Source organism: Corvus moneduloides, chromosome 18, assembly GCF_009650955.1.
Source record: "Corvus moneduloides isolate bCorMon1 chromosome 18, bCorMon1.pri, whole genome shotgun sequence".
Lineage (NCBI taxonomy): Eukaryota > Metazoa > Chordata > Aves > Passeriformes > Corvidae > Corvus > Corvus moneduloides.
The window spans coordinates 4,784,897-4,804,381 of NC_045493.1; the positions used below are offsets into that span (position 1 = coordinate 4,784,897).

Sequence of the window (19,485 nt, forward strand, 5' to 3'; positions counted from 1 at the left end):
ACGTGGCCACGCCCCTTCACCGGCCCCGGTGTCCCTCAGCCCCGCCCCTGCGATGGGCGTGTCCCGGCCCGCTCCTTCCCACGGTGGTGGCGGGGGTGTCACGTGGTGCGCGGCCCCGGACGCGGAAGTGCTGCGCGCTACCCGCGGGACCGCTGGGACGCGCACCGGCAGGTGAGGGTTCCGCGCTCGGACGCTCCGCGGGCAGGGGTGGGGCTGCGCTCTGCCCTGCTCTGCCACGGCACGGCTGGCCCCGGCCGCGCTGCTCTGGGGCTACTTCGGCCCGCGGCGGCTGTGAGCGGCACGAAGCGTTAAGACGTCCGAGCTCCCTCCGCTCCCGGACTGCGCCGTTCCCCCCGGCGTCCTTCCCCGGGGCTCTCTTGTGAGCCGCCGCGCTGCTCGCTGTGCGCTACTGCCCCCCGTGAGGGTAAGGACCCTGGTGGGCCCCCTGTGCCAGATCGCCCCTCGCTGCTGCTCCGGGCAGGAACTCTGGTATCTCGCCGGGCTTCTCTTTCTTTTATAAGCGGGCAGCCGAATGAACGCCGCGGTTCTATAGCGGGTTAATGACTGTAGGCACGGGAGCGGGACTGTAACTGCTCGGGTTTGTTTGCTCTCCGCTCCGGCCCTGCTCCTTGTGGCGTTCCCGATGCGGCTCTGCCGGCTCGCAGTACCAAGCGGCGCTTCTTTCCAGACTCGCATCAGTTCCAAGTTATAGAATTTATTTTAACAAATTTTGGATGTACGGATTTTTTTCCCACCACGACTCTGTAGCTTGGTAATTGACTTTCTGCCAAGCACATCGGCAAGCTCAACCCTTTAATCTATTTGAAAAGCACACTTCTAGGTTCCTCTTTCCTTGTGCCTGTACCTATAGCTGCCCCGCACTCCCCTCTGCTGGGCGGAGCTCTGCCGCGCTGCAGTGAAATCGGCTGGGATAACGTGCTGTACTCATGCGCAGAACACAGAGAATCGTTTTGTATTGACAAGAGATCTGTGTTTGCTTTCATTTCTGTGTTAGATATGTGAGATGCCTTCAACCATCTTGGCTCGAAGTGGCTGAGAACTGGACCTCAAGATGAGAACTAACAAGGTGTACAAGCTCGTCATACATAAGAAGGGGTTTGGAGGCAGTGGTCAGTATCTCCTAGTTTGTAGCAATGAGACCAGCACTCACTTATTTGAAAGCGATTGTTCTATCGATCATTTTAACAAAAGAGTGAACATGGAACTTTGATATAACAAGCAGTATTGCCAGCCAGAGTTTGGAAAGCTCTTTCTAATAGCAGATTACAGGAAAATAAATGAACATTTATTGGAAGAGAGCAACATTGCATCTAAAAAAAAATTGCTTTATTTTTACTTCCTCCTCTTTTGTTGCAGCACTTAATCTGGTGTTTCAGTCACCCTAATGAGTGACATATATGTCAGTGACTTATGACTGCACGTAGATGTGTTTCTGAGCACTAATAACAGTGCCATTGATTTGACTGCTCCCTACTTCTGGGCTTACAGCATGTTGATAAACCTTGTCGAGATTCTATGGCTGTCTACTTTCCTGCTGGTGTTCATTGTATGAAAAGTACAGAAGTTGATTCTGGTTTCCTAAATAAGACACAGTCTTTTGCTGAACACTTCTTTTGTGAAAGTTCTGTTATTTGAATTGTTTGTGCCTGCAAGAGTGGCTGATCTAAATTGGCTGGGTAGGGATCCTGTCATGTGGTGAATGGAAAGCATTTTGCTGATGTGTTCATCTTGGTTTGGTGTATTTATGCATACTGAGCTATTGTATGCAAAGATGCAGCTGTCTGTGTTTAGTATGTATCTGTTCACTGCCTTCATTCATTTATGTCTTGTAGATGATGAATTGGTGGTGAATCCTAAAGTATTTCTTCAAATCAAGCTGGGAGATGTTGTGGAAATTGCACATCCCAATGATGAATACAGGTGAATTCTCTTTGCTGATATCAGTCAGGTTGGAGCACTGAAAGGATCTGTTCATGTGTAGTGGTTTCTAGAGTGAGAGGCTCTTGGGGCTGATATAACTTTGCTTCAGGATGCTGCCATGATTTTTTTCTGCATAAAGAGAAATAAAGAGGTTAACTTTAGCAAGAGTGCTTCCTTAAAATTTGTGGAATTCTTTGTGTTTGGTGTTAGTTTGCTGATCTTCCATAGGCCAAGTAGCACATGAATCTAGAATCTGCAATGTCTGTATCCTCTTCCTACATCTGCTGTTACCTAAGGATTATTCTTCTATCCTACAGTGTATCCTAGGCAAAATTAAAATTTTGTGGCCTTGTTGTATGAACCTGTTCATCCTGCAGCCTGTATCTGAAAAGCAGCAGAGCACTTGTGAGGCTCTGAGAAGTTCTCGTGTGACCTAATTCCCCATTTGTAGTATCATCTTTATCTCAAGAGTACCTTATAAAGAGTGTAAGGAACAAAACGGAGTGACAGGTGGAAAGGATGGTGTATGAAGCTTTCTAGAAAATATTAATGTTTCTCTTTAGCTTAACCTATGGTCCATGTTACTAAATAGTTTTGAGTGTACGATTTACCAGAGAGACTGTTGGTGGTATCTCAACTTGTCTACCTTTTTTCTCTTCTCTATGCTAGTCCCCTGCTTCTACAAGTGAAATCACTTAAGGAAGATTTGCAGAAAGGTAAAACTAGACTTATGCACAGTAAAATCATAGGAAGGGTTGCATGACTGGGCTGTACCTGTGACTGATGTATTTTAATTTCGTAAGAAAATCAATGCTTTGTCTGTTTAGCAAGGGAAGGATTAGAATTTTAACAGAAAATGAGCAGTTAGTTCTAAATTTGCTTTTGTTGGAGTAATGTGAGGTATGGTTTAAACAAACTTGGCTTTTTAGCCCAAAATTTGTGTTTCATGTCAGTCTCACTGTGTTGGTTTTGTACCTGTAAAGCCCTTGAAACCTTTTGGGGACACTAACTTCTCTGCTGTCCTTTTTCATTCTTGTGGCAGAAACGATAAGTGTGGATCAGACAGTTGCGCAAGTGTTCCGCCTGCGGCCGTACCAGGATGTCCATGTCAATGTTGTTGACCCAAAGGTGTGTGGGTTTGCTGCTTTTTTCCATCCATTTAATCACTTGACTCAAATCGGAGTCCTGGGACTTTCCATCTACAGTAGTCTGGGGGAAAAAAAGTCATTTTTTTATTGAAAGATACTTAGTCTTCTTCCCTAAGAAAATGAGCTTTAGACTTTTGAATTATTTCCTGGTTTGTTATATGTCTCTTCTCTCCCTATTATCTCTGTTCTCTTTTTGAACTCTATGATCCAGCTTCAACAGAGCTTGGTAGAAATGCAGACATTTCACATATCTTTGAATTTCAGAAATTCATGAGAATCAGGCAGAGTAAAGAGAAACAGAAAGTGTCCTAGTCAAAAGAAGAGCCATGGCCTGGGTTTGCATTATTTGATACCACAGAGCCTCTTACAGAGAGGCATTTCCTGTAAATGTCCCAACTATTAAAAGAGCTGCGGTCAGAACTTATATTCTGCACAATACAAAAATACAATACAAAAAGGAAATGAGGCTTCCTTAATGTCATGAATTGCAGTAATTTGTTTTATTTGAGCTTCCAATCTGCACTGAGACTCGTAGTAGAGATTTAGTCCTTGGGCTTTTTCTGGTCACACTGTGCAATGTTTTGCAGCTCAAAGTAGTTGAGATACGTGCACAACTTTAGTATTGATTTGTATGGGCTTCCCTTTTATCTTGCAATTTTAGAGATATTGACTTGCTTTTGAATGGCACTTCTTGTAACATTTGGTTATTAAATGAACAGATTGGTGGGCCCTACTTAAAAACAACCAGTAAAATCTAAGCACTGTTTTTCATCCATTTCCCAGGAGGTGACCTTGGACTTGGTGGAGCTGACATTTAAAGATCAGTATATTGGGCGTGGGGATATGTGGCGACTGAAGAAGAGTTTGGTAAGGCCTCTGCTGCCCTTGTGCAGGGTGCAGGTGATGTACCTTTTATTTTGCTTGCTGTGAAAGAAAATAAGTGCTTTACAAAATGTAGAAAATCGAAGACAAAGACAGTGTCAGCAGCTCCTGAGGATCTTGTGCTGTGAGTGGCACATCAGAGTTGGCAAAATGGATATAAATGTGTTGTAGAAGAACAAATCCCATCATTTCCTACTCCACTGCTATAATGTTGATGACTGCCTTGGGCATTGAAAATGCTGTTGAAAGTTTTTTTGCTTATGTTCTGAATTTTGATAATTTTCTACATTTGGAAGGAATTGAATCCAAATGTTTTTCAAGTAGAAGTATGCTGAAGTATCCCCTCCCTGAGAGTACCACTTAATAAGCAGCTATTAGAGTATTTTCTGCCTGCATGTCTGAAGTGCAGTCTTTGGCTCCTCTAAGTGCAGTGAATTAGGCAAATTAGAGTTTATATGTGTTAAAAGTGATTTTCTGTTGTCTACTACAGAGGTTCTGTAGGCTGAGCTATTATTAGTAACTGCACTGAATGGATTTTGTGACTTCTGTTGTAAAAATCATGTGTTTGAGTGCAAGTGGGTTTTTTTGTACATTGTTCTACTCACTCTGATCCTGCTCTTCTTCTAACAAATGTAACTCTTCTTTCCTAGGTCAGCACGTGTGCATATGTCACCCAAAAAGTCGAGTTTGCAGGTATCAGGTCAGTGCCTCCTCTGTGGGCTTACTGTTAGTTATTGCTTTAGCTTCATGAGTTCTAAGTACCCAACTGGAGACTCTTCTCTGAAAAATCCTTCATGTTTCATTGTTCTCTTACTCATCTACAGACCTCTGCACCATGGGGTGGGGAAAGGCTTCTATCTGATTTGGGGTGAAAGAAACTAATAGTAGGGCAGCCAGCTACACTCATGGCCTCTGATTAAGGCCAAATAATTTTCTTTTTATCTCTCTGACTACTTCCCCCCTTCCCAAGCTGTATTAGTAGTTCAGAGTGGGCTAATTCAGTTGCTGTTGGGGTGACACAGGGACAAGGAGATGTGCAGATGCAGAGGGAAATGGCTGTTTGACATCTTTTGGGTTAAAGATCAGGTTTTAACCAAATAAATCATCCTTGAGTGCAGATTTTGGTACATTTCTTATTTGCTCAAATACCGATTGTGTAATCTTCATATTCAAATATTCTGCACTTCTTTCCTTCCAGGGCCCAGGCAGGTGAACTGTGGGTAAAGAGTGAGAAAGTCACTTGTGGATACATCAGTGAGGACACCCGGGTAAGAGTTCAGGAAAGAGGGAGAAAGCAGTTTTTCCCTTCCTTTGCTTGCAAGGCTTTTTGTAATTCTATCTTGCCTGCAGATTTGTATGGATCGTTGGAATTGGCTGTGTTGTAAGGTGAAGAATGGCAGTAAGTTCAGGACAATGAATCATTATTAAACTTCAGCTCTGCTGTGCTGGCAGCACTAGGAATGACTTGTTAGAGGGGAAATTCCCTGTGATGCAAGGGCCACAGTTGTATAACTTGCTGTGTAGTTAACCTCTTCATTTGGGCCTTTTAATGAATGTACTTTGTTTTAAACAAGGTCTTTCATTCCTTTGCAGGTGGTCTTCCGCTCCACTTCTGCCATGGTTTATATTTTTATCCAGATGAGCTGTGAAATGTGGGATTTTGATATTTATGGTACGTAGGTAATGAACCTGCCTGTGCATGTGGATGGTAGCAGCTGTCCTTTCTGCCCCTACTAGGAAACTGCCACTGCTGTTTATTTCCGCCACTACTTGCAAACGAAAATGTCCTGCCTTTGGCCTAAGCAGTGCTCCAAGGTCTGCTGTGGTGTTGCCTTAGATCCTTACTTTCAGTCCCACCCTGACACTAACTGTGCTGTAATTATGCCTCCCCTGCTGGGGGAGAAATTTAAAGTCCTTGCCAGGAGTTCGAGAGACAAACGGACCTCCAGCCTTCTCTGCTTTCAGATAGTTGTTAATATTAAGTCTTATCAGAGAAATAGAGCCACTTAATGTGATCTAGACATAGCACAGAGCAGAGAATGCAGGAGAATGCCCCGTTATCAAGATTTACACAGTCTTTCAAAGGTAAATTAACCAATGGTTACTAAAAGCGTACGTTATTTTTACTTTTCCACCAATGTATAAGAAATCATCTAGTCACAGAGACAGGAACTGCGGAATTCTTTATCCAGTCATCCCAAACTACTTCTACTGCAGAATATGGAGTAGTAGAAGAAGGTTTGGAGAACAACAACATTCCTCCATTTTGAAGTTTTTTGCTTTTATCTATTTACTACATTAACAAACCCAAATCTTCTAAATTTTTCACCCTGTGACAATCTTACATAATATTCTATCACCTAGTTCACACCAGTGTAGATTTGAGTTCTTCCCAGAGGGTAGGCAGTTTTCTCCAAGGACAAAGGTCAAAAACAGTGTTGTCCAGGGGGGTAGAACCCTTCAAAACAGGCAGAGAAATATTCTCTGCACTCTGGGTTCTACACCACCCATTTCTGTCCCTGGCTGTGCTGTCATTTTCCTGTCCGCGTAGAGCCTGGGTATCATTATCTCAGTGATGAAATCACTGTGAGCATTGGAAAGGTTTTCTATAGATATGAACATGTTGGGTGATGAGAGCAGGCGCAAGTTTGTGAATCCTGAAGCCAGAAATCTATGGAAGTCCTGTGCAAAGAGGACCTTGATGTTTAGATTTCTCTTGACATTGGCTTTACTGAGGAAGTAAAACCTGCTTTAGCCCAGGTAGAAGTTGGTAACTTCAGCTGGAGGTATTACAACTTTAGGCATTAAGAATGAGTCACTTCTCTGTGTCATCCTATTTTTTTTTCTGGCTTAATTCTTTAGCAAACCTCTTGCCACTTCCTTTGACCATGTGTTTAGGCATATGGAACTGGGCAACTATTCAAAACAGAGCAGGGGATCAGTTGTGCATTCTATGCCTAAAAGACAGTGCAGGTGCTTTCCCAGCATGCTGCAAATGTGTTGGAAAAATGAATTAAGGGTCACATCCTTCTGGCAGTAGGAGTCATGTTTACATCCTCTGAAAAAGTGATGCTTTTTAATCTTTTTATCATGTTATTTTAGTGATATTGGCCTTTATTACGCACACAGCTGCTCTAATTTTAATAAATATAGTTGTCCTAGAATCTTAGGGTTAGATATGCCCCATAGTTGAAGTAACTGTTGTTTTCTGATGCTTGGGAGATTTTTATTTTGCAGGGGATCTATACTTTGAGAAAGCTGTGAATGGTTTCCTTGCTGACCTCTTCACAAAATGGAAGGTAAATAGATCAAGTTCAGTTTTAATTTTTTATTTCTCTGGAATTGTTAGGGACATTTCTCTGAACAGTAACACATCAGAATATCAAATTGCTGTAGGTATAAACAAATTGTGTCAACTGTCTTGTTTTCTAAACAAACGTCTTGACAACTACAGAGAGGAGCTTCTTTAGAGACTAGTGGAGAGTGTTCCCGGTAAATATGATATAGCCAAGCAGCACAGAATCTGCAGGACAGACCCTTTTGTTATGTCAGAGAGACAGATGGAGCACTAATGCAGATCCATTAATGCCACAGTCTAGTTTTTGTTAGTTACCTTTGTTTCTGGGTGTGAGGGGAGACAGGGTGTTACTATATGTGTGTATCCACAGTTTTCTACAGAATGTGACTTTTAAGGTTTTCTTTTTGCATTTGTTCTTCCTGGACAGGAGAAGAATTGCAGCCATGAAGTGACAGTGGTTCTATTTTCAAGAACATTTTATGAAGCAAAATCTATAGGTACGCAAATTCTCTGTTTTCATGTTTCCATTTTTAAACCTATCTCCTCTGTTGAAAGTTGGTCACAGGCTGACAGGGACTTCTCTTAATTGCCATGTTCACAGTATTCTCTGTCAAACACATTAGGTACATAGAGATTGTTATGAAAGTACTGCAGTGAAAACCTTATATAGAAGAATGTCACAAATTTTCCTTACCATACTCAAGCTGTCATATTGGTTTAAAAGCAGTTTTTATATTGTATAGAAAGTCTGATATTTCTCCAACTATTTATAAAATAAAAAACTGTATTTATAGTTTGTTTGGTGGGGGCTTTTCTGTTTGGGTTTTTTTTTTTTTTGGTTGGTTTTTCTGTTGTTTATTTTTAATGGAAATAATAGCTTCTTGCTGGAAAAGATGAGTCATTTCTATACAAGAGCATGGGATAAGATGTGCTTTTCCTTCCATTTCAGATGAATTTCCTGAAACACATCGTGCATCGATTCGGCAGGATCATGAGGGAAGATTTTATGAAGATTTTTACAAGTATGTTTTCCTCCCAGTTCTTTTCACCTCTTATCCCACTGTGTATGTGCAACTCAATGCACTCTTTTGTGCATTTATTTATAGTTTGTTAATCCCTTCTCACTTCCCCTCATGACTTCCTTTCATGGGCCTCATTAGGTTGTCTTTTTTCTAGAGTCGTAGTTCAGAATGAGAGGCGGGAAGAGTGGACCTCGTTGCTTGTGACCATTAAAAAGCTTTTCATCCAGTATCCTGTGTTGGTACGACTCGAGCAAGCAGGTACAAGAATCCTCCTTTCCCTGCTTTTATCCTTTGCTCTCTCTTTTTTCTCTTTCTTTGGGTTTGGTGGGTTTTTTTTTTTTTTGTTTGGGTGGTGTTGTTGTTGTTTTTTTGTGGGTTTTTTTGTTTTGTTTTTTTTTGGTTTGTCAGTAAACTATCCAGTTTCAGTTGGAGTCTGGTCTTGTGCCTCTTAGTGCTCTCCTGGCTGAGCAATTTGCCTGGATCTTTCCGTAAAACTTAATAATATCAATTTTGCCAGTACTTTTTGAACTAGTAGTATTTAGTACAGATGTATTTTTTCTGTGGTTTTTTTTTATTACATAAAGCAAGTCTATACAGGAATGGTGACTTTTTTTTTTTTTTGCCTTCTGAATACTTTTCCAGAGGGCTTTCCTCCAGGTTACAATTCTACCTCAGCACAAGGGAACTACCTGGAGGCTATAAATCTTTCATTCAATGGTAAGTTATGAGCAATGGGTAAAAATATACAGGAGAAGAACCATTAAAGCAGCTGCCAATAAATGGGGTGTGGACTTCTGTTACTTTTCCCTTAACACTGTGAAAAGGAGGTGAGTATTAGGTGGTCACCTGCCTTGCTCTGAAAAGAAACATCCAGGGTCTTTTTAAAGTATTCCTGCATTCTCTCTGGCAGTGTTTGACAAGCATTACATCAACCGGAACTTCGACCGCACCGGGCAGATGTCGGTGGTGATCACCCCCGGGGTGGGGGTGTTCGAGGTGGATCGGCTCCTCATGATCCTGACCAAGCAGCGGATGATTGACAATGGTAAGTAGCTGTGCCTGCAGTCTCTCTGAAGGCAAACATGGATTTGGAAAAGATCTAGCTTTTTCTGGCTGTGAAAAAGTATCTGCGGTAACTCATGTGCTCTGGGAGGAGGGGTTACAGCTGCAAGACTTGTGCCTGCACTTCATATTGAAATGGGCGGATTTTCAGAGTCCTTACAGGCATTTAATTTCTTTTGTTTGTGATAGAGAGCTTCACCTGTCCATGCAAACCTTTCCCTTAAAGGATAATCTTGCATGAGTTGCATTAATTTAGAAAAAACATTTCTTATATTCCCACAGGTACTGTTGGTTTGTAACCATACCATGGGACTGTTGACTACCGTTTTCAGTATTATTACCTCTTAAAGTATGTGAATACAAAATGGGTCTTCAAATTGATGATCTGTTTTGTCTTAGCACATCAGTCCTGCTTGGTTGACAGCTGAACTCTACTGTTGTCTGTTTACAGGGATAGGTGTGGATTTGGTGTGCATGGGAGAGCAACCCTTGCATGCTGTACCGCTCTTTAAGGTAAGGCTGCTTTTCCCTTCTCTCTGTTCCTACTACAAACGTTACTCATTTTGTGACTGGCTGGATACAATTAGTTGCTTTTGAATTACTCTTACAGCTCCATAATCGCTGTGGCCCTGGTGACTCACGAATGGGTGATGACTACAATATTCCACACTGGATAAATCATAGGTAGGTGAATTCTGTCAGCCTTTGCTAAACACTTCTGCTTTGCTTTCCTCCTCAAAATGTCTTGAATTCTCTTTCTTCTTTCACTGTTTATTTCCTCTGCTTTCCTTTTGAAGCAAAGGAAATACTACATTACTCTTGAAGAACTCTGGGCATTAATGCAACATAACAGAAATGACAGGGTTTTGAAACAGCTGGTGTGAGTCACTACAGCTGTGCAAATCAGAGAGAGTTGTGTAAATGGCACAGTGGAAGTGGATGTCTTTCTGTAGAAAGAAAATGAACTGGGCAGTGCAGGTGTTAAGCATATGAAGCAGTGTCTAGACTGAGGCTCTACAAGTATCAAAGCCCTGTCTTTAGGCAAAGAGTAGCTTCTCTCAACCATACCTCCATGTTTTCCATATGTTGTTTATGCACAGAAAGGTATCCCATTTTCTCCATCCAATAGCTGACTCAGGTTCCTGGTCTGTTTACTGTGTAGCAAACCAACTGTGTTGAGTTCTTAGAACACCTTAAAGCCACCCTGGTTTTTCTTTCAGTTTCTATACATCCAAAAGCCAACTCTTGTGTAACAGCTTCACTCCACGGATCAAGCTGGCAGGAAGGAAGGTGGGTGTCTTTCTGATTTATATTTTCTTACTAGTGTCTCAGTTTGAGACAAGTTTAGGGGGAAATGCTCTGGAAGGAACGTGTCCTCCCCAGAAGACAGGTTTCAGCACCCCTCCCCCACCAATACAAAAGGAATTTCTTGGATGAAAGTGAAAAAAAAAATTTATTTAGCAAGCAGAGTGCTGGCAAGGCACAGTGTGACCAATAGGTAAAGCTCTGTAAAGGGAAGGCCTGGTAAAATCGTGGCTCTGGCCTGTTACTTAGCCTAAGTAGAAAGGGACTGTGGGAGAGTGACTCAGCTAGAATAGAGGAAGTGAAGCACGCCACGTGAATGCCTCGTGCCCGCAACATGGTGTATGGTGTTTGGTTAAATTGGGTTTATTGTGCCTTAAAACTATGTAAACTGACAACCGACTAACGGCATAAAAAGGCTGGGTTTTTTGTCAATGAAGTTCCTCCTTTGCACCTGCCTGGGGTCTCCTTGCTGCTCCGTACCGCTACAGCACAGGAAAAAAAAAGAATAACTGTTAAAATATTAAACCTCCTCAATGTGGAGAAAGCTGGTGGATTTAGAGTTCCCTCTGTATCTGGCTTGGCCCCTCCCGAGGTCCTGGGCCGGGATGTGGCGTCCCCGCCGCCTCCCCACTGGTCCGTGGGATCTGATGATCTGGTTCTCGGATCACAGCTAGGCCCAACAGTTCCAGAAGAGGAAGGGGCAGCTACTGGAGGATTTCGGTATGCTGGCATGGGAAAATTTCTTGTCTCCGCTAACAGGCTGGCTAAAAGCAGGAAGGTGCTCCCTCGGCTCTGCAGTGGTGAGAACGCAGGGGAGTGTGTGTGAGTCCTTGAACACAACGCGCGCTGAAGAATTTGCCCAGCTTCTCTCCCCCCTCTTCTGGACCCAGCTTAAGGCTGTGGGACCCATTTCTGGGCAATAAGCAGATGATAGGGGAACACAGTATTATCATAAAATCACCCCAAGACAGCTAGCATGTCAGATACCTCTTCTTAGTCAAGCATCAGAATATTTCTAGCAAGTATTCCAACAGCTGGAACTAACTTTCTGTGTTAAAAGGCTGTGAAAGCAAAGCTGCAAGGTTTGTTGTAGGGATTGTGAATGAGGGACTAGTTTGTAGGTCTTTCCTTTCTAGGATAAAATTGTGTGAGAAATGTTTTAGCCACCATAAAAATCAGAGTTTCATTCTGTAACAAATAACTCTATGGAGAGGAGGAAAGGTGTTGAGCATTGTGTTTTTCACACAGGTTTGTGACCAAGTATCAGTATTTAATATTTCTGAAGTTATCTGGCTGCCTCACTGAGTCAGCAAGCTAAACCTTGTCTGCTTGATCACATTGGGGATGTTTCCTTAAAACATGCTGACTGTTTCCCTTCCCTCTGTCTTTTCTCTTGCTCTTTCTTTTTTTCTTTGTTTTTTTGGTCACTTCGTGCTTTCTTTGTTGGACTCTCCAGCCATTGATGGAAAAAGCAAAAAATAATCGTGATGCCTGTAAGTAATTATGTTCTGGAATTATCTGTCCCACTGACTCCCAAACTAACAAACAGCTGCAGTAAGACAATGACACTCCAGCACAAGGAAGGGACAATTGTTACAGAAAACCATCAGACCCATACTTAAGTGTTTCCTGTATTTGTTACTCAGGATGTTAATGTGCATGTGCCAGTTGACTTCTTGACAATTAACTCATTTAGTGTTTAGGATATACGGGGGAAAGACATTATGGCCTCAGCAAGCCTAATTCAGAGGCACCAGCATTGATAATTGAGCTGCTCCAGCTGCTCTGCTCATGACACTTTGAGATTTCTTCTGGAATAGATACTTTCTTTAGGGGTGAGGGGTGGATACTCTGACTTGCAGATCTTGAACATTCTTGAAAGAGGTTCCAGTGCTGTATGATTTTTATTTCAGCATTAGGAGCACCAAAGGATGCTGAGAATGCCTTGCCTATCCAGGTAGATTACGATGGCTATGATGCCCAAGTGTTCCGACTGCCAGGCCCATCCAGAGCCCAGCGCTGTACCACTTTCAGGTGAGGGGCTTGTGAGTGCACTGGTTCTAGAGTAGCCATGTTATGTATGCTTGATACATAAAATACTTGGAGAAATACAAGGAGAATTGATCTCCACATGCTCACAGTTGAACAAAAAGCTTCATCTGTACCTGATCTTTGAGACTGGTTTTCTGGTATTTTAATAATGTGTGGGGTCTAGGATAAGGCATAAATATATTTTTTTCCTTAAATCTTTAATTTTGTTTGAAGTGGAATAAAGCTAGTCTCCCTAGCAGATTCTTCAAGGGGGTTAAGAAAGTATTTGCACAGTAGATTTGCACATAGTTGTAGAAATAGATTGTTTGATGCACTGTTTAGTAACTGGTGAAGAGTGTGGTGAGGAATCCTCCCTGAAAATGATGCCTCTCTGAATGAGAGAAGAAACAGAAAAGCTGAGTGCAGGTTCTCAACTATTTCATGTCCTTCTGTCTTAGGAGAAAGGCTGATTATTCTCAGGTCCTGGCCAAATCAGTTGAATAAACTATGAATTTAAGTGCTTTTTCAGAAATACGTGGTTGACAAGCTTGTTTTGAAGTACTTTTTTTGCTTTGCTTCTTTAGTAGTATTGCCTAACTCTGAGCATGTGGACTCACTTATTAATATGTTAATATGAGCAGCCTGTAGGAGCCCATGCTGAAAGATGCCAGCACAATTTAAATAGTTCATAATTCCAAGTAGTTTCCCTATGGCTACATGTTCCTGGCACTGTAGGCTGAGCTGTAGGCTGGTATCTTCTAGGCCACATCTCTACCAGGTTGGTGTGATATCTGTAGGATTGCACAGGGAGTTGAGCAGGCCCTTTCACAGCCCTTGTGCTGGAAGCATTGCAGTGTTCTTGTGTTGCGTGATGCACAGAAGTATAAATTACCCAAACAGTCAAAAAAGATAGTGATGGCTTCCCTGTAATGCTCTTCTTGAGTTCACCTGCTGAGCATTGAGTCTTTTGCATGACTTGGGCCTGTTCCAGCCCCCTGATAACCTGGGGATTAATCTCTCTTTCCTGTCACTGCGCATCCCTTTCATCAGGTCTGTGAGGGAGAGGGAAAGCCGCACGAGGAAGAGCTCCAGCTCGTACGATGTCTCGTGCAGCCCCTCCCTGCAGAGCCGCACGCTGCCCCCGGAAGAGGTGAGGAGCCAGGCTTCTGATGACAGCTCTCTGGGCAAGATCTCCAACATCCTGATGATCCCGCGGCCTCACCTGCACCAGTGTGAAGTCAGCAGCTCCTTGGGCTATACCAGCACCAGAGGTCAGCCTGGGGCAGATGGGAAGGTATCTTTGGTGGGGAGAGAAGGTGGACGTTTGTGTTGGCCACTGCCAGGCCAGCACAGTGGAGATGGTGCTTATATTGGCACTCATGGTACAACTTTTCCATAACTCCAGCTGCAGCTGGGTGTGCATTCTCCCCTTGTCATCCTTGTCCAATTCCATTGCTTTTTTTTTAATGGCTTATCGTAAATAGAAGTGTCCTGACACTGATTTTCTCTTTTCCCTTGCCTATTGCCTTCTTTCAGTACTTGACTATTCTCCTGTGCCTGTCTGCAAATGTGGACATACACAAGGAACTTGTATTATTCAGGTCACCTATAATCTGTCAAATGAGAACTGGCCTTAGCAGTGAGCCCTGGGGGACCCTGCTTATAGCATCTCTCTGTGGGGATTTGTTGTCATTAAGACTCACTTTCTGGATCCTTCCTTTTGACAGTGTACTGCTGAGCTGTCTCAGTGTGTTAGCAGTGCTAGCACTCCCCTTTTCTTCCTTCCCAATTTAATTTTGTTCTCAGGCAGAGTGCAGTATCTTCCACAAACCCAGCTCGTCTCAATGTAAATTGTATTCCTCCCGCAACTGCTTTATCCTCTATAAAATTCTATCCCTCTTCATGTTTTTTTTCATGCCATGGTGTATGACACTGATATCATATTTATCCTGTTACAGGAATCGCAGTTACTAGTGTGGAACTGCTCTCACACAGTGTACTTGATGTTACATCTACCTTTCATCTTTTCCCCTGTTGTCAGTTAATACAACTCTTTTCTTTCTTTGGTATTTCTGTTACTCCTTTAGTTTGAAGGATAGTCGTGTGACCCAGCTGAAGGTGTTCAGCAGGATGAGGATGTGTGTGGATTAGGACTGGCGGGGAGGAAAGAGTCAAAGAAACTGAGGTTTTTCATATGTTGCATTTGACAGTATAGAATGGTAAATGAGGCCCTTCCTTCTCTAGGATTTTCAGCTGTTGGGCACTGTAATTACTACTTATCCATCTGGTATATTTTTCTCTCCTGTTTCTGAATAACTTCTGTTCTATACTGAATAGTGACGACTAACCGGTGTCTTGTGGAGATCATGTACCATGTCTTCTGGGACTAATCCCTGATTTCAGTGCTCAGATCTGAGTGTTACAGAAAAGGCATGTGTACAAGGCTCAGCTGTGGCTTCTGCCATGTCTTTGGTACTCATCCTGAAGTTTCTGTTATGTCAGTCTTTTGATTTCTCAGGAATTCTCAAAGGTCCGAGTAATTCTTCATAAATGGCTTAGCAAGTGGTTTCTTTATGGATTAATTTAGTAGAAGTTTACAGCAGTGCTGTAATGGCAGATGGAATATTACCTTTTCTTGTCTGGGTTCTTGTTTACATTGTAATTTTCAGGCTGGATAGGAATTGCTTTCAGCTTCTCTGCCTGCTTATTTCTTAGGTCTCCTTATTTCCACTTATCCTGGGCAATCTTTATATCCTCGAGCAGTCAGTTCTCTTGTGCTTGGCTCTTGCACGATCTCATGCTGACTTTGTGGTGTTTTCTAGATTTTCTTGAGAACACGCTGGAGTCGCAGCAGCGTGACTCCAGCGCTCCGGGGAGGTTCCATGTGGGCAGTGCTGAGTCCATGCTGCACATCCGCCCGGGGGGATACGCACCCCAGCGCGCGCTCATCAACCCCTTCGCCCCGTCCCGCATGCCCATGAAGCTGACGTCGAACCGCAGGCGCTGGATGCACACCTTCCCTGTGGGTGAGCTGCCTCACAGCACATTTGGCTGCTGCTACTATGTCCTTGTCCAAGATTAGCACAAGAAGAGAGCCAGTAGGAGCTCTGGTGCATTAAAGTGCTCTGCACACTACCAGAGGCTGAAATGAGTGTACAGGCCTGATCAATTCTCTTTTGGAAAATACCACCTCTATTTGCAAATGAGCAGGATCAGGTACAGAACAATCTTACAGTAGATGGAGGCTGTTGAAGGGAATTGTAACTACAATTTGGGTAGATTTTCTGATGATGAATTGTTCACATAATTGTTTAATGCCTTGTAAGTAGGCCCTCCAAAATGTTTTTAAAAATATTCTGCTTCACTTGCTTCAGAGGAGATGGCAGAGGTTAAAGGCTTTGAAGATCTTGTAAACATGCTTTCTTAATGTCAGTGCCTATTCTGTTGGCAAAAGAAGGGTACAAGCAACTGAGGAGTCAGTGCAGATGTGGTGATCAGTGATCCAATTGCAACTGTGTAGGTCCCTCAGGAGAAGCTATCCAGATCCATCATCAAACCCGCCAGAATATGGCAGAAATGCAGGGCAGTGGGCAGCAGGATTTGACGCATTCATCTGCGGAGCTGCTGGAGCTGGCTTACCATGAGGCAACTGGCAGGTGAGCCATTTGCTCAGTCTTGAATGTTGGGTTTATAAACCATGAAATCAGATCTGTAAATAGCCAGCTAAGCTTTATTTCTCTCCTGAGAGGACACGAGTAGCTGGTTCTTTGCTGTCCTGCAATTTGGTTATTGGTGGAGGCAAAGAACAAACAGTATGGACAGATGTGGAATGCTGTTACACCTTTCTCTGTGCTGCCCTTGTGCCATTCCATCTCTGCCAACATCAGTGAGGGATGAGCTTGGTTCCAGCCCGGGCTCAGCTGAGGCAGAGGGGCTGAGGTCTTGTTGTTATATTTGCTAAAAGCAGGGAATGGCACGAGTGAGGAGGGTCATACAAAACAGGCTGGTTTGTTTCACTGCAGGCACGTCAGCTCTCGGCATCAAGGGGACAGTAGCTCCTTCCTGAGCTTCGGCGGAGCAGAGGAGTACGGGAACGGGCTGGGGGCCGGCCCCGGTGCAGGTAACGGGGCAGAGGCGGGGCCGGGAGAGTGCTGGCCTTGGCGGCCCTGGGGCATCGAGGCAGGACTCGAGGCACGTGGGTGGACAGGCACTGCAAAGCAGGAAGAATTAAGAGTGGGAAAACGGTGATCTGTTAGTGCTCCTATTTGGACTTTTTGGTATATGGTAGTTCTTTGGGTTGCTTTGTTTTAGTTTGTTTTTGTTCAAGGTGTCTACTTCTCTAGGTTTGTCTTACAAGGTTTACTATAGAAAGATGCTCACTGTTTTCTTAAAATAAGCTCTCAGGCAGTTACTGAGTTCCATAATAACAAAGCAGTGATGTCGAGACTCAAAAAATAACTAAATATGCCCTGGTGTTCAGATCCCTTTTTTTTTCTAGGTGGGGTTGCCTTAAGCTGTTACCCTTTAGAGAGAAGACACGTCTGTACTTTCAGTTGAAGATTAGCTCTATCTTCCTTAACTTACCTAGACACCTGAATTAGTGGAAATTCTCAACATTTCTTTTGAGCCCTGTAAATGGAACAGCATGCCATGTTAAGCATTCTGCTGTGTTGTCTGGTTTTTTTTGTGACCTACCCTCTGCTTTTGTGAACATACATTTTAGCTGGGCACATGGAAAAAAATTGAACTTTTGGACTACAGCATTCAAGATTTATGTTCTTTTCTCAAAACCAATTTAAAGATTTTTTTAAGAATAAATTTGCCCTTCTGAATTACACTGGTTTAAAACAATTTTGTTTTCACTTATGCCTTGTAGAGCCTTGAAGAAGTTAGCAGACTTAATTTTCTTGTGCCTCATCTTGTATTCACAGTCACATTTAAAATTGTTTTCTGTTGCTTCCTTCTGTGAATTTCGTCTGAATACATTTAATTTTCTTGCTTTACATTTTTAGTATTTTCTGGCTTCGAGATAGGCTCTGGTTTTGCAACTGCTAAACTGCATTTCAGCTGGGTGCAGTTTGCACACTGTAGAGCAAATCCTGGCAATAAACATACTTGCATTTTACAGAATTTGTGTCTGTAGACCCTCAGCTATCTATAGGGGCCGCACTGGGACTCAGTGATTGGACTGAGGGCTCTCCCTTATGGTTTGAGTCACCTACAAAATGAAGCAGTTGGGAGGGGGGGCTTGTTTTTCTGAATTTCCAAAAGTACGATTTCTTGAGTCTGGTTCTCCTCTGCTGCCTGCAGCATGGTTTGGTGCAACGCGGGCTTCAGAGTGAAAAATGATCCCATCTATTTCCCTTGGGGTTCAGGATGTTGTCGCTATTGCCCCGCAGATGGAGGTGGTAGCTCAGAGCGAGTAAATCCTGTTGCAATTCCCGGTCTGGATGGCAGATGGCAGGAGGAGCTGGTCAAAGGTGAATGCCGCTTAGAGCCAGCTCCTGTACGGGTTACTGGCATCATCATGTAGTAGATATCCACCCTTTCTTTTACAAGGGAACAGCTACGATGTTGCTACCAAATTCCTGGGTAAATCTACCTAAGCTAGTTTTGAAAAATAGTTCCTTTTAAATATTTGGAAGCTTACTGAAGTTTTTATTTTGATAAATGGCTTTGAAGGCAGCAGTTTTTCTTGCCTCCTTGGCAGCTCTTTTTCTCTCATGTGCTACAGCAGTTGTTTATAGGAGCTTATAGCATCTACTTTTCAAGATGTTTCACCATTTTGGGAGGAGGGTTTTGCTTGGGCTTTAGCTATTGAACACTTCTAGTGTGATGTTCAAATTTGATCCAAGATGTATTTTTCCTCATTAATTGGCTTAGTGTTTCTTTCTGCTGTGCAGAACCCAGAGATTTTCCATGCAGAGAAATTCTGTATCTTAAAACATCATCATGCTTTTGATTTATTTTTATTTGAAATTTGAGAGAAGTGCATAATTGGTTAAAATAAAACACATATTTCTTTCTTGTAGGGGTGAATCTCAAAACTCAGAACAAGGATGCCTTGGAAGATGCTGTCTCTAATTCTCCAGATCCAAGTAAGCAGAAGGAAGGTTTGGAAGAGAGTTTGCATAGGTGGGAAGATGGGGAGGGAAAGGGCATGTACATATATAGAGGCATCAGGAGGTGGTGGGCAAGAAACTGAGGAGCCTCCTTGGCTTTTGGCAGTGGTTTATTTTGGCCTGCAGTAATTTGCAGGATCTCCCTGTACTGTCTCACTGTGATTGCAGTTCCATAGCTCTTAAGAGCATGTGAAGCTGTTTGTTTTGTTACATCTGAAATACTTCCCTTACCAGACACTATTACGCAGAAAGCTAAAGCTGCTGAGCTGGTATCTGTCTCTCAGTATGAAAAGTTTGTTTGGTACCAGCTTGTAGAATTAGAATTAGTACAGTCAGTTTCTGAATTTGGTACCGTTTACTGAGAAATATCTGCCCTCACTTCCTTGCAAAATAAGTGTGTCACTGCTTAAGAAAGCTTTTTCTTTATAGCAGTCTGTCCTGTATTACTTTCTTGCGCAATGTTCCTGCCATTGGTGTTAATGTTTTTATAGCAAAATAAATTTCTAGCTGTAGGATCTCTATGACAAGAAGTTAAGAATCAGTGGGTGATATGGATTGTTTGAATTGGGTCAGAATGTAATGTAGTGGTTAGCTGATGATTTGGTATAATCTAGTTAGCTTTTCCTTTTTAATGTCTAGTTTTACATCCCTGTAATCTTAAAACTGGAGCATAA

The 19,485-nt window shown here is 42.9% G+C and overlaps 1 protein-coding gene across 17 annotated transcripts in view; it reads left to right on the forward strand.

Moving 5' to 3' along the window:
• The first annotated feature begins 69 nt into the window (after window positions 1-69).
• The window catches only part of DEPDC5 (DEP domain containing 5, GATOR1 subcomplex subunit), a 41,155-nt gene continuing 21,739 nt past the window's right edge, over window positions 70-19,485 (forward strand). For 11 of the 17 annotated variants that reach the window (XR_004243725.1, XM_032128465.1, XM_032128468.1 and 8 more), the window contains exons 1-26: window positions 178-424; window positions 1,016-1,130; window positions 1,854-1,941; window positions 2,611-2,657; window positions 2,984-3,069; window positions 3,873-3,956; window positions 4,622-4,671; window positions 5,170-5,239; window positions 5,565-5,643; window positions 7,209-7,270; window positions 7,697-7,766; window positions 8,219-8,291; window positions 8,446-8,549; window positions 8,934-9,008; window positions 9,202-9,336; window positions 9,805-9,866; window positions 9,964-10,037; window positions 10,574-10,643; window positions 12,115-12,151; window positions 12,572-12,692; window positions 13,740-13,960; window positions 15,512-15,715; window positions 16,210-16,345; window positions 16,712-16,809; window positions 18,089-18,169; window positions 18,722-18,787. Coding sequence is in view for 16 of the 17 variants with exons in the window: in XM_032128465.1 (XP_031984356.1) it covers window positions 1,073-1,130; window positions 1,854-1,941; window positions 2,611-2,657; window positions 2,984-3,069; window positions 3,873-3,956; window positions 4,622-4,671; window positions 5,170-5,239; window positions 5,565-5,643; window positions 7,209-7,270; window positions 7,697-7,766; window positions 8,219-8,291; window positions 8,446-8,549; window positions 8,934-9,008; window positions 9,202-9,336; window positions 9,805-9,866; window positions 9,964-10,037; window positions 10,574-10,643; window positions 12,115-12,151; window positions 12,572-12,692; window positions 13,740-13,960; window positions 15,512-15,715; window positions 16,210-16,345; window positions 16,712-16,809; window positions 18,089-18,169; window positions 18,722-18,787 (2,251 nt within the window). In the remaining variant the exon portion in view is untranslated. The other 6 variants (XM_032128471.1, XM_032128474.1, XM_032128473.1 and 3 more) reach the window with 2 other exon arrangements.